The 15,386-nt window shown below is 41.5% G+C and overlaps 1 protein-coding gene across 1 annotated transcript in view; it reads left to right on the top strand.

Moving 5' to 3' along the window:
- The window catches only part of LOC126336968 (annulin), a 192,977-nt gene extending 179,038 nt beyond the window's left edge, over window positions 1-13,939 (top strand). The window contains exon 14 of the mRNA XM_050001179.1: window positions 12,224-13,939. Coding sequence (XP_049857136.1) covers window positions 12,224-12,398 — 175 coding nt within the window. The 3' untranslated portion in view covers window positions 12,399-13,939. The remainder of the gene's footprint in view (window positions 1-12,223) is intronic.
- The last annotated feature ends 1,447 nt before the right edge of the window (window positions 13,940-15,386 follow it).

Here is a 15,386-nt window from a genome sequence, read left to right as displayed (position 1 = left end):
CCCTCTCTTGCCTATTGTAGCAGACAACTTCATGGAAGCATTTGAAGAAACAGTGTTCCAGTCCACACCATTACGCCCAGAATGTTGGTTCTGAGATGCTGATAATACTTTCATTATCTGGCCACATGGAGAGGAAGAGTTATGAAATTTCCACCAACATCTCATCCAGCAGCCCAGCAGAATCCAATCCACTATGGAGATGGAAAAGAATTGGGTGCTGCCTTTGCCCAATGCAGAAGTTTACAGAAAGTCTGATGGTAAACTGGGCCATAGAGTATATAGAACCAAACTAGTACTGACAAGCACTGCCTCCTATCGTCATCACCCTATTGAGAAGAAATCCACCCTGCGTGCTTTAACCAAGAGGGTTCACAGGATCAGTGCTAAGGAACATCTAAAGGATGAACTACAAAACCTCAAGTCCATTTTTGATGCCAATGATTATGGGATGAAACTAATAGATAAAACTATGGTGACAAAGAATGAAGGCAATAGAGGAGAACAGAAGGAAGCACAAAACAGCAATCTATTACCATATGTTCAAGGTGTCAAGTTTATAGGCCAACTAGCTCTGCAATGAAGAAATTGATGAAATGTATGATGAGAAAAAATAAATTACTTGGATAGTGAATGGAGATGAACATTTAATAGTCATGGATGACTGGAATTCAACATTAGGAAAAGGGAGAGAAGAAAACATAGTAGGGAATAAGGATTGGGGATAAGAAATGAAAGAGGAAGCTGCCTGGTAGAATTTTGCACAGAGCTTGGTTCAAGAATCACGAAAGAAGGTTGTATACATGGAAGAAGCCTGGAGATACTATAAGGTATCAAATAGATTATATAATGGCAAGACAGAGATTTAGGAACCAGGTTTTAAATTGTAAGACGTTTCTGGGGGCAGATGTAGACTCTGACCACAATCTATTGGTTATGAATTGTAGATTAAAACTGAAGAAACTGCAAAAAAATGGGGATTTAAGGAGATGGGACCTGTGTGCTCTCAGCTCTCTGAGACTGCAGATGTGTGTGCAAGTTGCATATATATATATATATATATATATATATATATATATATATATATATATATATATATATATATATATAACGATTCCAAGACTTACCAAGCGGGAAAGCGCCGGCAGACAGGCACATGAACAAAACACACAAACACACACACAGAATTACGAGCTTTCGCAACTGGCAGTTGCTTCGTCAGGAAGGAAAGAAGGAGAGGGAAAAATGAAAGGATGTGGGTTTTAAGGGAGAGGGTAAGGAGTCATTCCAATCCCGGGAGCGGAAAGACTTCCCTTAGGGAAAAAAGGACAGGTGTACACTCGCACACACACACACACACACACATATCCATCCGCACATACACAGACACAAGCAGACATATTTAAAGGCAAAGAGTAAGGGCAGAGATGTCAGTCGAGGCAGAAGTACAGAGGCAAAGAAGTTGTTGAAAGACAGGTGAGATATGAGTGGCGGCAACTTGAAATTAGCGGAGGTTGAGGCCTGGTGGATATCGAGAAGAGAGGATATACTGAAGGGCGAGTTCCCATCTCCGGAGTTCGGATAGGTTGGTGTTGGTGGGAAGTATCCAGATAACTCTGACGGTGTAACACTGTGCCAAGATGTGCTGGCCGAAAATTGTTAGCCTCATAATCATAACCTGCCAGTACATAACCAGTCCTTTGAATACATTTACACACATATTCTTCGAGATTTTATTCGAAAATTTTTTTCGAATTTTATTTTTCCGCAAATTATTTTTTCGAAACTTTTTTCGAAATTTTTTTTTCGAAAAATTTTTTTTTTCGAAATTTTCTTGAATTTCCCCACCCTTTAACGTGATCTGGAGACAACATAACTACCCAACCTTTGCACCCATTGTTGTTCACCAACCTAAGTTCAGCACATGATCAACATAGCTCATCTCAAACCAACACTTCTTCGACTTTTTTCACACCTTTATCTCTCCCTCTGCAAATCTCTCTTTACTTTCACTTTAACCTCATATTACCCTTTCCACCTACTAATACCATGTCAACCTCACAACATCCCTACAACGACCCCATTAAATTTTATTTACATTCCCTCCGCAAACATGCCTTCACCCTAGCCAGATTACGCTCCCATATTTTATTTACTCAGGCTTGTCTGACATTTGGCATTACTCCCAAAGGCCTCACACTTAAAGTTCCCATCTCTGGCTGCAATCCTTCTTTCCATCAGTCCTTATACCAGTTCCAAACAGCACAATCCATAGCCCTCACCCGCCTAATCCTTCACCTATACATCGACTCGGCCAATGAACACACCCGTCAACTCCTATCCCAAATCAAAGTCCTCAATCTTTCCTCTCCCACATCCACACCGGCTGTACATAGCATCCTCCTACAGGCCAACCGCAAATTAGAACAACATGCCACCCTCCACCTCAAAAAACTATCCAATCTCCTGGTTTCCCACCTCCGGAAAGGCAACTCACTCACCCTCCACAACCTTTCCAACAAACCTCAACCTCCTCTCATTGCACACAGACCCAGTCTCTCCCATCTACTCAATCTCCCACTTCCAGCTCCACTCCCCCCAACACCTCAAAATTCCAGTCAACACAATCTGGAACCACAACACCCCAATTCAGTAGTTAATCTTTCCTCCAAACCCCTCTCCCAATCCGAAACCTCTGTCCTATCCAAAGGCCTCACCTTCAGCCCCACTCCCAGGTTCAACCAAACTGCCCTTGTCAAGGATTTACTGTCCTACACTCGTAGTCTCTGCTGGAAATATCACTTTGCCACGAAGAAAAACAATCCTGATCCCACTCCTAATGATCCAACTCCCCAAGACACTATCCAAATTGAACCCTGCCTGCAACAGTTCCGTCCTCCATCACAGCGGGACCCACCTCCTCTTCCTCAAAATCACCCTCTCCAAACCTTCCAGGAATTTCTCACTTCCAGCCTTGCCTCTCAATCTTTCTTGAAAAACCTTAATCCTACTCCCAACATCACCACAGCTGAATCCCAGGCTATCCGTGATCTGAAAGCTGACCGATCCATCATCATTCTTCCGGCTGACAAGGGTTCCACGACCGTGGTACTTGATCGTCGGGAGTATGTGGCTGAGGGACTGCGTCAGCTTTCAGACAACTCTACATACAAAGTTTGCCGAGGTAATCCCATTCCTGATGTCCAGGCGGAGCTTCAAGGAATCCTCAGAACCTTAGGCCCCCTACAAAACCTTTCACCTGACTCCATCAAACACCTCACCCCACCGACACCTCGCACTCCTACCTTCTACCTACTTCCTAAAATTCACAAATCCAAACATCCTGGCCGCCCCATTGTAGCTGGTTACCAAGCCCCCACAGAACGTATCTCTGCCTACGTAGATCAACACCTTCAACCCATTACATGCAGTCTCCCATCCTTCATCAAAGACACCAACCACTTTCTCGAACGCCTGGAATCCGTACCCAGTCTGTTACCCCCGGAAACCATCCTTGTAACCATTGATGCCACTTCCCTATACACAAATATCCTGCATGTCCAGGGCCTCGCTGCAATGGAGCACTTCCTTTCACGCCGATCACCTGCCACCCTACCTAAAACCTCTTTCCTCGTCACCTTAGCCAGCTTCATCCTGACCCACAACTTCTTCACTTTTGAAGGCCAGACATACCAACAATTAAAGGGAACAGCCATGGGTACCAGGATGGCCCCCTCGTATGCCAACCTATTTATGGGTCGCTTAGAGGAAGCCTTCTTGATTACCCAAGCCTGCCAACCCAAAGTTTGGTACAGATTTATTGATGACATCTTCATGATCTGGACTCACAGTGAAGAACAACTCCAGAATTTCCTCTCCAACCTCAACTCCTTTAGTTCCATCAGATTCACCTGGTCCTACTCCAAATCCCATGCCACTTTCCTAGACGTTGACCTCCATCTGTCCAATGGCCAGCTGCACACATCCGTCCACATCAAACCCACCAACAAGCAACAGTACCTCCATTATGACAGCTGCCACCCATTCCATATCAAACGGTCCCTTCCCTACAGCCTAGGCCTTCGTGACAAACGAATCTGCTCCAGTCCTGAATCCCTCGACCATTACACAAACAACCTGAAAACAGCTTTCGCATCCCGCAACTACCCTCCCAAACTGGTACAGAAGCAGATAACCAGAGCCACTTCCTCATCCCCTCAAACCCAGAACCTCTCACAGAAGAACCCCAAAAGTGCCCCACTTGTAACAGAATACTTCCCGGGACTGGATCAGACCTTGAATGTGGCTCTCCAGCAGGGATACGACTTCCTAAAATCCTGCCCCGAAATGAGATCCATCCTTCATGAAATCCTCCCCACTCCACCAAGAGTGTCTTTCCGCCGTCCACCTAACCTTCGTAACCTCTTGGTTCATCCCTATGAAATCCCCAAACCACCTCCCCTACCCTCTGGCTCCTACCCTTGCAACCGCCCCCGGTGTAAAACCTGTCCTAAGCACCCTCCCACCACCACCTACTCCAGTCCTGTAACCCGGAAGGTGTACACGATCAAAGGGAGAGCCACATGTGAAAGCACCCACGTGATTTACCAACTGACCTGCCTGCACTGTGATGCTTTCTATGTGGGAATGACCAGCAACAAACTGTCCATTCGCATGAATGGACACAGGCAGACAGTGTTTGTTGGTAATGAGGATCACCCTGTGGCTAAACATGCCTTGATGCACGGCCAGCACATCTTGGCACAGTGTTACACCGTCAGAGTTATCTGGATACTTCCCACCAACACCAACCTATCCGAACTCCGGAGATGGGAACTCGCCCTTCAGTATATCCTCTCTTCTCGATATCCGCCAGGCCTCAACCTCCGCTAATTTCAAGTTGCCGCCACTCATACCTCACCTGTCTTTCAACAACTTCTTTGCCTCTGTACTTCCGCCTCGACTGACATCTCTGCCCTTACTCTTTGCCTTTAAATATGTCTGCTTGTGTCTGTGTATGTGCGGATGGATATGTGTGTGTGTGTGTGTGTGTGTGTGCGAGTGTACACCTGTCCTTTTTTTCCCTAAGGGAAGTCTTTCCGCTCCCGGGATTGGAATGACTCCTTACCCTCTCCCTTAAAACCCACATCCTTTCATTTTTCCCTCTCCTTCCTTCCTTCCTGACGAAGCAACTGCCAGTTGCGAAAGCTCGTAATTCTGTGTGTGTGTTTGTGTGTTTTGTTCATGTGCCTGTCTGCCGGCGCTTTCCCGCTTGGTAAGTCTTGGAATCTTTGTTTTTAATATATTTTTTCCATGTGGAAGTTTCTTTCTGTTTTATTTACATCATCATTAATTTGAACCCAACAATTACGTTTGTTATTGTCTCTGTTGCATTTCGAAATCTTCTCTATCGTCTTACTTTCTCTTTTCGTTTGTACAAGAAGTTCCACTTTGTATTCATCTTCCATTTTTCCGTAATCTACCATACATTTTATCCTGCCTAATTATACTCAATAATACGTAATTTACCTCCAAACCATAACCTAAAATTTTCAACGTTTTCAACATAACCGCTGCTATAAAATCCATTGTTCCAAGTTTACAAACATTTCGTGTAAACTCGTGAATACTATTTTACAGCTTCAGTTCCTTTCACCCATTACACAACCATCTCAGTTTTTTTCCAACAACTTTCGTTTTATTTCCATTCCAGTTTTTCCCACAAAACCGATCATTTTTTAGCAGCTTCCCACAGGTTTACACGCTATTATTTCTTCATCAAACAATTGTTAGCCTCATAATCATAACCTGCCAGTACATAACCAGTCCTTTGAATACATTTACACACATATTCTTCGAGATTTTATTCGAAAATTTTTTTCGAATTTTATTTTTCCGCAAATTATTTTTTCGAAACTTTTTTCGAAATTTTTTTTTTCGAAAAAAATTTTTTTTTCGAAATTTTCTTGAATTTCCCCACCCTTTAACGTGATCTGGAGACAACATAACTACCCAACCTTTGCACCCATTGTTGTTCACCAACCTAAGTTCAGCACATGATCAACATAGCTCATCTCAAACCAACACTTCTTCGACTTTTTTCACACCTTTATCTCTCCCTCTGCAAATCTCTCTTTACTTTCACTTTAACCTCATATTACCCTCTCCACCTACTAATACCATGTCAACCTCACAACATCCCTACAACGACCCCATTAAATTTTATTTACATTCCCTCCGCAAACATGCCTTCACCCTAGCCAGATTACGCTCCCATATTTTATTTACTCAGGCTTGTCTGACATTTGGCATTACTCCCAAAGGCCTCACACTTAAAGTTCCCATCTCTGGCTGCAATCCTTCTTTCCATCAGTCCTTATACCAGTTCCAAACAGCACAATCCATAGCCCTCACCCGCCTAATCCTTCACCTATACATCGACTCGGCCAATGAACACACCCGTCAACTCCTATCCCAAATCAAAGTCCTCAATCTTTCCTCTCCCACATCCACACCGGCTGTACATAGCATCCTCCTACAGGCCAACCGCAAATTAGAACAACATGCCACCCTCCACCTCAAAAAACTATCCAATCTCCTGGTTTCCCACCTCCGGAAAGGCAACTCACTCACCCTCCACAACCTTTCCAACAAACCTCAACCTCCTCTCATTGCACACAGACCCAGTCTCTCCCATCTACTCAATCTCCCACTTCCAGCTCCACTCCCCCCAACACCTCAAAATTCCAGTCAACACAATCTGGAACCACAACACCCCAATTCAATAGTTAACCTTTCCTCCAAACCTCTCTCCCAATCCGAAACCTCTGTCCTATCCAAAGGCCTCACCTTCAGCCCCACTCCCAGGTTCAACCAAACTGCCCTTGTCAAGGATTTACTGTCCTACACTCGTAGTCTCTGCTGGAAATATCACTTTGCCACGAAGAAAAACAATCCTGATCCCACTCCTAATGATCCAACTCCCCAAGACACTATCCAAATTGAACCCTGCCTGCAACAGTTCCGTCCTCCATCACAGCGGGACCCACCTCCTCTTCCTCAAAATCACCCTCTCCAAACCTTCCAGGAATTTCTCACTTCCAGCCTTGCCTCTCAATCTTTCTTGAAAAACCTTAATCCTACTCCCAACATCACCACAGCTGAATCCCAGGCTATCCGTGATCTGGAAGCTGACCGATCCATCATCATTCTTCCGGCTGACAAGGGTTCCACGACCGTGGTACTTGATCGTCGGGAGTATGTGGCTGAGGGACTGCGTCAGCTTTCAGACAACTCTACATACAAAGTTTGCCGAGGTAATCCCATTCCTGATGTCCAGGCGGAGCTTCAAGGAATCCTCAGAACCTTAGGCCCCCTACAAAACCTTTCACCTGACTCCATCAAACTCCTCACCCCACCGACACCTCGCACTCCTACCTTCTACCTACTTCCTAAAATTCACAAATCCAAACATCCTGGCCGCCCCATTGTAGCTGGTTACCAAGCCCCCACAGAACGTATCTCTGCCTACGTAGATCAACACCTTCAACCCATTACATGCAGTCTCCCATCCTTCATCAAAGACACCAACCACTTTCTCGAACGCCTGGAATCCGTACCCAGTCTGTTACCCCCGGAAACCATCCTTGTAACCATTGATGCCACTTCCCTATACACAAATATCCTGCATGTCCAGGGCCTCGCTGCAATGGAGCACTTCCTTTCACGCCGATCACCTGCCACCCTACCTAAAACCTCTTTCCTCGTCACCTTAGCCAGCTTCATCCTGACCCACAACTTCTTCACTTTTGAAGGCCAGACATACCAACAATTAAAGGGAACAGCCATGGGTACCAGGATGGCCCCCTCGTATGCCAACCTATTTATGGGTCGCTTAGAGGAAGCCTTCTTGGTTACCCAAGCCTGCCAACCCAAAGTTTGGTACAGATTTATTGATGACATCTTCATGATCTGGACTCACAGTGAAGAACAACTCCAGAATTTCCTCTCCAACCTCAACTCCTTTAGTTCCATCAGATTCACCTGGTCCTACTCCAAATCCCATGCCACTTTCCTAGACGTTGACCTCCATCTGTCCAATGGCCAGCTGCACACATCCGTCCACATCAAACCCACCAACAAGCAACAGTACCTCCATTATGACAGCTGCCACCCATTCCATATCAAACGGTCCCTTCCCTACAGCCTAGGCCTTCGTGACAAACGAATCTGCTCCAGTCCTGAATCCCTCGACCATTACACCAACAACCTGAAAACAGCTTTCGCATCCCGCAACTACCCTCCCAAACTGGTACAGAAGCAGATAACCAGAGCCACTTCCTCATCCCCTCAAACCCAGAACCTCTCACAGAAGAACCCCAAAAGTGCCCCACTTGTAACAGAATACTTCCCGGGACTGGATCAGACCTTGAATGTGGCTCTCCAGCAGGGATACGACTTCCTAAAATCCTGCCCCGAAATGAGATCCATCCTTCATGAAATCCTCCCCACTCCACCAAGAGTGTCTTTCCGCCGTCCACCTAACCTTCGTAACCTCTTGGTTCATCCCTATGAAATCCCCAAACCACCTCCCCTACCCTCTGGCTCCTACCCTTGCAACCGCCCCCAGTGTAAAACCTGTCCTAAGCACCCTCCCACCACCACCTACTCCAGTCCTGTAACCCGGAAGGTGTACACGATCAAAGGGAGAGCCACATGTGAAAGCACCCACGTGATTTACCAACTGACCTGCCTGCACTGTGATGCTTTCTATGTGGGAATGACCAGCAACAAACTGTCCATTCGCATGAATGGACACAGGCAGACAGTGTTTGTTGGTAATGAGGATCACCCTGTGGCTAAACATGCCTTGATGCACGGCCAGCACATCTTGGCACAGTGTTACACCGTCAGAGTTATCTGGATACTTCCCACCAACACCAACCTATCCGAACTCCGGAGATGGGAACTCGCCCTTCAGTATATCCTCTCTTCTCGATATCCGCCAGGCCTCAACCTCCGCTAATTTCAAGTTGCCGCCACTCATACCTCACCTGTCTTTCAACAACTTCTTTGCCTCTGTACTTCCGCCTCGACTGACATCTCTGCCCTTACTCTTTGCCTTTAAATATGTCTGCTTGTGTCTGTGTATGTGCGGATGGATATGTGTGTGTGTGTGTGTGTGTGCGAGTGTACACCTGTCCTTTTTTTCCCTAAGGGAAGTCTTTCCGCTCCCGGGATTGGAATGACTCCTTACCCTCTCCCTTAAAATCCACATCCTTTCATTTTTCCCTCTCCTTCCTTCCTTCCTGACGAAGCAACTGCCAGTTGCGAAAGCTCGTAATTCTGTGTGTGTGTTTGTGTGTTTTGTTCATGTGCCTGTCTGCCGGCGCTTTCCCGCTTGGTAAGTCTTGGAATCTTTGTTTTTAATATATTTTTTTCCATGTGGAAGTTTTTTTCTGTTATATATATATATATATATATATATATATATATATATATATATATATATATATTAAAAATAAAGATTCCAAGACTTACCAAGCGGGAAAGCGCCGGCAGACAGGCACATGAACAAAACACACAAACACACACACAGAATTACAAGCTTTCGCAACTGGCAGTTGTGTCTGTGTATGTGCGGATGGATATGTGTGTGTGTGTGTGTGTGCGAGTGTACACCTGTCCTTTTTTTCCCCTAAGGGAAGTCTTTCCGCTCCCGGGATTGGAATGACTCCTTACCCTCTCCCTTAAAACCCACACCCTTTCATTTTTCCCTCTCCTTCCTTCCTTCCTGACGAAGCAACTGCCAGTTGCGAAAGCTTGTAATTCTGTGTGTGTGTTTGTGTGTTTTGTTCATGTGCCTGTCTGCCGGCGCTTTCCCGCTTGGTAAGTCTTGGAATCTTTATTTTTAATATATTTTTCCCATGTGGAAGTTTCTTTCTGTTTTATTTATATATATATATATGCAGACAGGCACATGAACAAAACACACAAACACACACACAGATTTGCTAGCTTTCGCAACCGATGGTTGCTTCTTCAGGAAGGAGAGGGAAAGACGAAAGGATGTGGGTTTTAAGGGAGAGGGTAAGGAGTCATTCCAATCCCGGGAGCGGAAAGACTTCCCTTAGGGGAAAAAAAGGACAGATGTACACTCGCGCACGCACACACACAGATATCCATCCGCACATACACAGACACAAGCAGACATATTAAAAGGCCTTTTAATATGTGTGCTTGTGTCTGTGTATGTGTGGATGGATATGTGTGTGTGTGTGTGTGTGTGTGTGTGTGTGTGTGTGTGTGTGTGTGTGTGTGTGTAAAACAGTCTGACAATATTCAGATATTCTTTTGACCTCATGCTTGGAGATTTCATGTTGGTAGCACTTTGTCTCCTTAGGGGTTGTTCTCTAAAAGAGACATTAAAGCTGTGCAGTTGAGTGTAATGATAAGGTGAATGGTCATGCAATTTCTGTTATGGGCTGTACATGTTGACAACATTGTTCTGAATGGAAATACTTTCCCAGTTTCCCCTACCTAGTAAGATTTTAAAAATTCTAATTTTGTCTTCAGAAAAAGTTACTTTTTCAACTACATTTTTGCAACTGCTACAACCTGTTGCTATTTCTTTCCACAGTAGCTGTGTCTCATGATCACTGTCACCAATGCTAAGTACGCTGCTTGTGAAATTACAGCTTGTTTCTGAAATGAAGATCTGATCAATGATGTAACTTGTAAATTCTGTTGATCATGTTCGTCAATGTATTGTGGAGATCATATTGAATGTTTTGGTCATATTTATCAAAGCATATATACTGCTGTATTAAAAAAAAAAAAATCTGTGTTCAAATCACTACATTCGTATTTCACCCATTTGGATGCCTGGGAATTTCACACATGGAGTTCCATTCAGCGTGTTCTCATTGATCTCTGCTTTAAATTGTTGTAAGTTGCATTTTATCCATCTGAATACCTAGACAATTTACTCATCACATCACATTTGATTTTTGTCCATACTTTTGTACTTGTAAGTCGTTTTTAATTTTTGGAATTGCAAAATTGAGTCTTTTAAAAAAGGAAATGAGAGAAAATTTATAGCAAACTGTTTAATATTGTCAACAGACACATGTAAAAGTGAAAGTGGCAATACTATCCTAGCTTTTGGAATGTTAGTTCCTTCCTTAGGGAGGTATGTCCCTGTCATCCAGGGCCTGAGACTACCCCTGATCTACTGTTCTCTCTTGGTAATATGAAACATTCTGTGTCATGAAAGGAAACACTTGCTAATAATTCTGTCCTGTAATTTATTGGTGTTTTCAACTGAATATTCCTCAGGTAAAGTTTAAATCAAACAATGGAAAACCCAGACTGGAATGTAACCCCCCCCCCCCCCCCCAACCACACTTCTCCTCTGCCCTCCATCTGACATGCAGCACTTCACTCTCCGTCAACCCTACCCTACTATCACTCACCCCCCTGCCTGTCCCAGCCTCCTCCTTACCCCCAAGCAGTCACCACTCCCATCATGCTCTGGTGCTGCTGCTCGTAGTGTGGTTTCAGTTCCCTGAGACTGCAGTCGTATGTGCGAGTTGCATTTGCATGTGTGTGTGTGTGTGTGTGTGTGTGTGTGTGTGTGTGTGTGTGTGTGTGTGTGTGAGATCTATTTTTGATTAAGGCCTTACTGGCCAAACTTAATTTGTGAAGTATTTTTGTAGTGCCTATCTGCAATTCAGCATCTTAGCAGTGTTAGATACAGTTTAGTTTTTGTAAGATTGGAAGTGAAGCTGTTTACTGCAAACCACCTATAAGCATACTCCATTATTTTTCTGGGTGAACCAGGTATGTTATGTTTGGATCCTTTGTCAGTACACTCACATCATCAGGAGCCGTTACATTTTTCAAGGAGTTCTTCAATGCATTTCGCAAACCATTTATGTATGCCATATAAATTCTCAACATCACCTTTAGCATTCCATTTTTAAGATTTGGCACCAACCATGTAGGGCAGATTCCTTGAAGGCCTTAATATTTTGGTTTTCCTAGTATAATTTAATGATACACACAAGCAAAGGTATTGCCAAGGCCACTTAAAACACCAGAACTCAGTTTAACTAAAATGTGATAAAGGAAATGCTATAAAAAATAGATGTTACGTAATTATAATTTCTGCAGTTGAATCACTCCTATTTTCCAGTGAATGACAAAAAAATTGTTATGTTTTTAGGAACATTGCTCCCGATGAAGAGGCATCAGTCAACTTTAAATTTACACCAAAATATGATGGCCGGGCAACAATTGCTGCAAAATTTACATCAAAAGAGCTTGATGATGTGGATGGATTCCTTAATTTCATGGTTGAACCCAAGAAAGAAGTGAATGGTACTGGGAATGCAGCTTAAGAAGAGCCAGATTTAATGATCTGCAATTTGACATTCAAGTACATTAAGGAATTTTTTGTATTGTTTTGGAGAATTATATGAGAGAACATCTCACAAAAGAGGGATGCATTATTTAAATAAGACTGCTGTTTCAGATTCAACATTTGTTAGTAATGTAGTATATATTAGGAACTAAATTAGCTATTATCTGCCAAATTCCTCCTTTTTTCATTAACATCACATATATTTTGTATCGAGTCACACATCATCATTTTCCCTGCACGTTATTGTATATTTTGATTTCAGCTAACCATGTTGGTAGCTACTGTCTCAAAGTTCAAGATGATGCCATGATATTGAATGTCTGGTATTTCATAAAGTTTACTTATTTCCTTATTTCATTTCATCAAAATAATGGAAACAGTACTGTCATGAGATTAATCTTTAATTTATTTTTGATGCAGTTTATTACTCATATTTCATACACTGTCAGCAGCACTTGGAAGGAAACAAAGTTTATGTCTTTCATGCTGACATTCAGTATAAGGCTTTATTTCTATGGATGTTTCAAATACTTTTAGGCAGTATTAAATGAATATAAGGTCGTGTATTCATCAGAACTTTATTTTTATTTATATATTACAGGAAGAGAATTTAAAGTACTCCATTAAAACTTTTTGATGTGTATTTATATCTGCACGATCCAGATGTTCAAAATAGTAGGAAAAGTGCAGCCTTGAAAACAATGTCAAGCTAAAGATACATTTTTTGTAAAAATATGTTTGTATTATACATTAATGTGTTTTGATATCAGTGTATGGAGTTTTCCTATAAACAAGAAACACTTTAAACTGGCCTGTTGCACTTATGTAAAAGGCAGCTGAGTTTTATATTAAACATCTGGTAGCTACTATGATGTAATTAGATTTACTTTTGGTGCCTTTTTGTAAAATAACATTTAATTTTATATTCTCAGGGCAACTTTTATAAGCTGTATAATAAAATTAATTATGTCTATGAGAAGACAGCTGTAGCCAGATGTGAGTAGCTATGATGAGTGAAAAGAACTGTAACAAAATCAAGAAATTAGTTGAAATATAGTTAATAGTACAATTTCATTCCAGCAAGAAATCATTGGCAAATATTTAAAATACAACACCAGAAATTTTCAGTTTATTCATTAGTACAGTAACAAGAAATGATCATGTATGAAGAACAAATTGTCTTCAATACATGCTTAGTAATCTAATCATGTGTTTCTACAGTGTGCTTCATTAAATATACGTAGTTTGTCTGTCTGAGAGTGAAATTTGTTGTTGATATTAGATGTTTATAGCTATGTTTGTGTTATGTTTCAGTGTATATTATATTTAATGACTCATTATTTTATTCAGATGGATATTTTAATATGTTTGTAGACATTTACATTTTTATAAACATTAGAAAAAGTATGAAACTGCCATTTAACAAACTTATTCATTATGATGCCATAAGAAGTATGAAAATGTAGTGCATTTATTTTTGTGTACCAAATGTGAAATAAATGTTTTGTCTTAAAAGTTCTTTTCCTATTTTTGCTTTACAAAAACAACATCTTAACGTCTATATTATCAAAACACTACCCTGTAACCCAGAAATTGTAATCAGGCACCAGTTACAGTATAGGGCAACAAAAATTCAATTTTCAGTAATTCATGGAATTATTAACTGAATTAAAAAATTAAAATGCTGTCCTAGTCTGCTCATTAAGAGGTACAGTCTTGTGTTAAAAATTTAATACAGTAAGACAAAGAGAGAGCACTTTCATGGCAACGTCCTGGAAGGAGAAGAAGAGGAAGACCACGGAAAGTGTGGCCAAGGAAGAAGGGTGCAATTGAAGTATCTGGGGAGATACAGATGTGGCATAGCTGTGGAACCCGCACAACCTGTAAGGATTGTAGTCTGAAACTGTGTGTTTCTCTTGAGGTGACTTAACTGATGACACACAAATATGTGGACTTCATTTGTCCAATGGTAAGGAATGAGAGCACCTAGTGACTTCCAACAAAATTTATACATAACTTCAAATTTTTATGCCATTTTTTCTTGCTGACACCATCCACAAAATAATGAAAGGGGGAAAATTTATTGCTTACTACACTTTTGCTGTTCATGCAGTCAAATTTCAGCATCAAGCAAGACATTTTAATTTATTACTTCATTACTACTAACACTATGCACAACACAGTCTGCAGACAGTGTCCACATATCATTGTACAACACAGAGTCAAGGAGATATGACATCATAAACATGGAGATGCGTGAAAAACTAGTGCAGATTACCCAATTTATATTCATCCAGCAATTCATAATGAGAGCACTTACAAGGGAATATTCCCAAGTATCAATAAGCAATTGTGATGGAACTTGGTGGTTGACAGAGGCGGCAAAATAGTACAACACATATTTTTTTTATTTGTGACCAATTTCACGTTTATGGTATATAACACACGCCAAAAAAATAGGCATTTTAGGTTTAGAGGGAATATCTTCAAGGTATAAGAAAACATTATTCAGGTAAAAGTTAATATGTAATTAATATTCTTGAAAACTGTGTAATTGAATTTTGTAATATTTTGAAATTTTGCAAAATACCCCACTACCATTAATTAATTCTGAAAAATGAAAACTTTTGTTCCAACACAAATTAAAGAAGTTTTCCAGCCACATACATCCCTGTCTAATAAAGCTGGTTTCTAAAACACCATTTTTTTGGAAATTGAGCTATACACAATGTGCTGTTGGAGTATTTTGAACATATCTGATTAAAACATCTAAACATTCATTACTATTATAACTGTTTATTTTACTTATATTTGTTTTATGTTTTAAATTATTATTTTATATTTACATTCATGTTTTTACATATGTGTATTCTGTTAATTGAAAATAATAAGTAGCTCATACTATGATAGAAAATATATACAGGTGTGATAATCTGCAAGGAAATACTTAAAACATCATGTCTTT

Source organism: Schistocerca gregaria, chromosome 2, assembly GCF_023897955.1.
Source record: "Schistocerca gregaria isolate iqSchGreg1 chromosome 2, iqSchGreg1.2, whole genome shotgun sequence".
Classification (NCBI taxonomy): Eukaryota; Metazoa; Arthropoda; class Insecta; order Orthoptera; family Acrididae; genus Schistocerca; species Schistocerca gregaria.
This window is presented reverse-complemented; position numbering and strand designations above follow the sequence as displayed.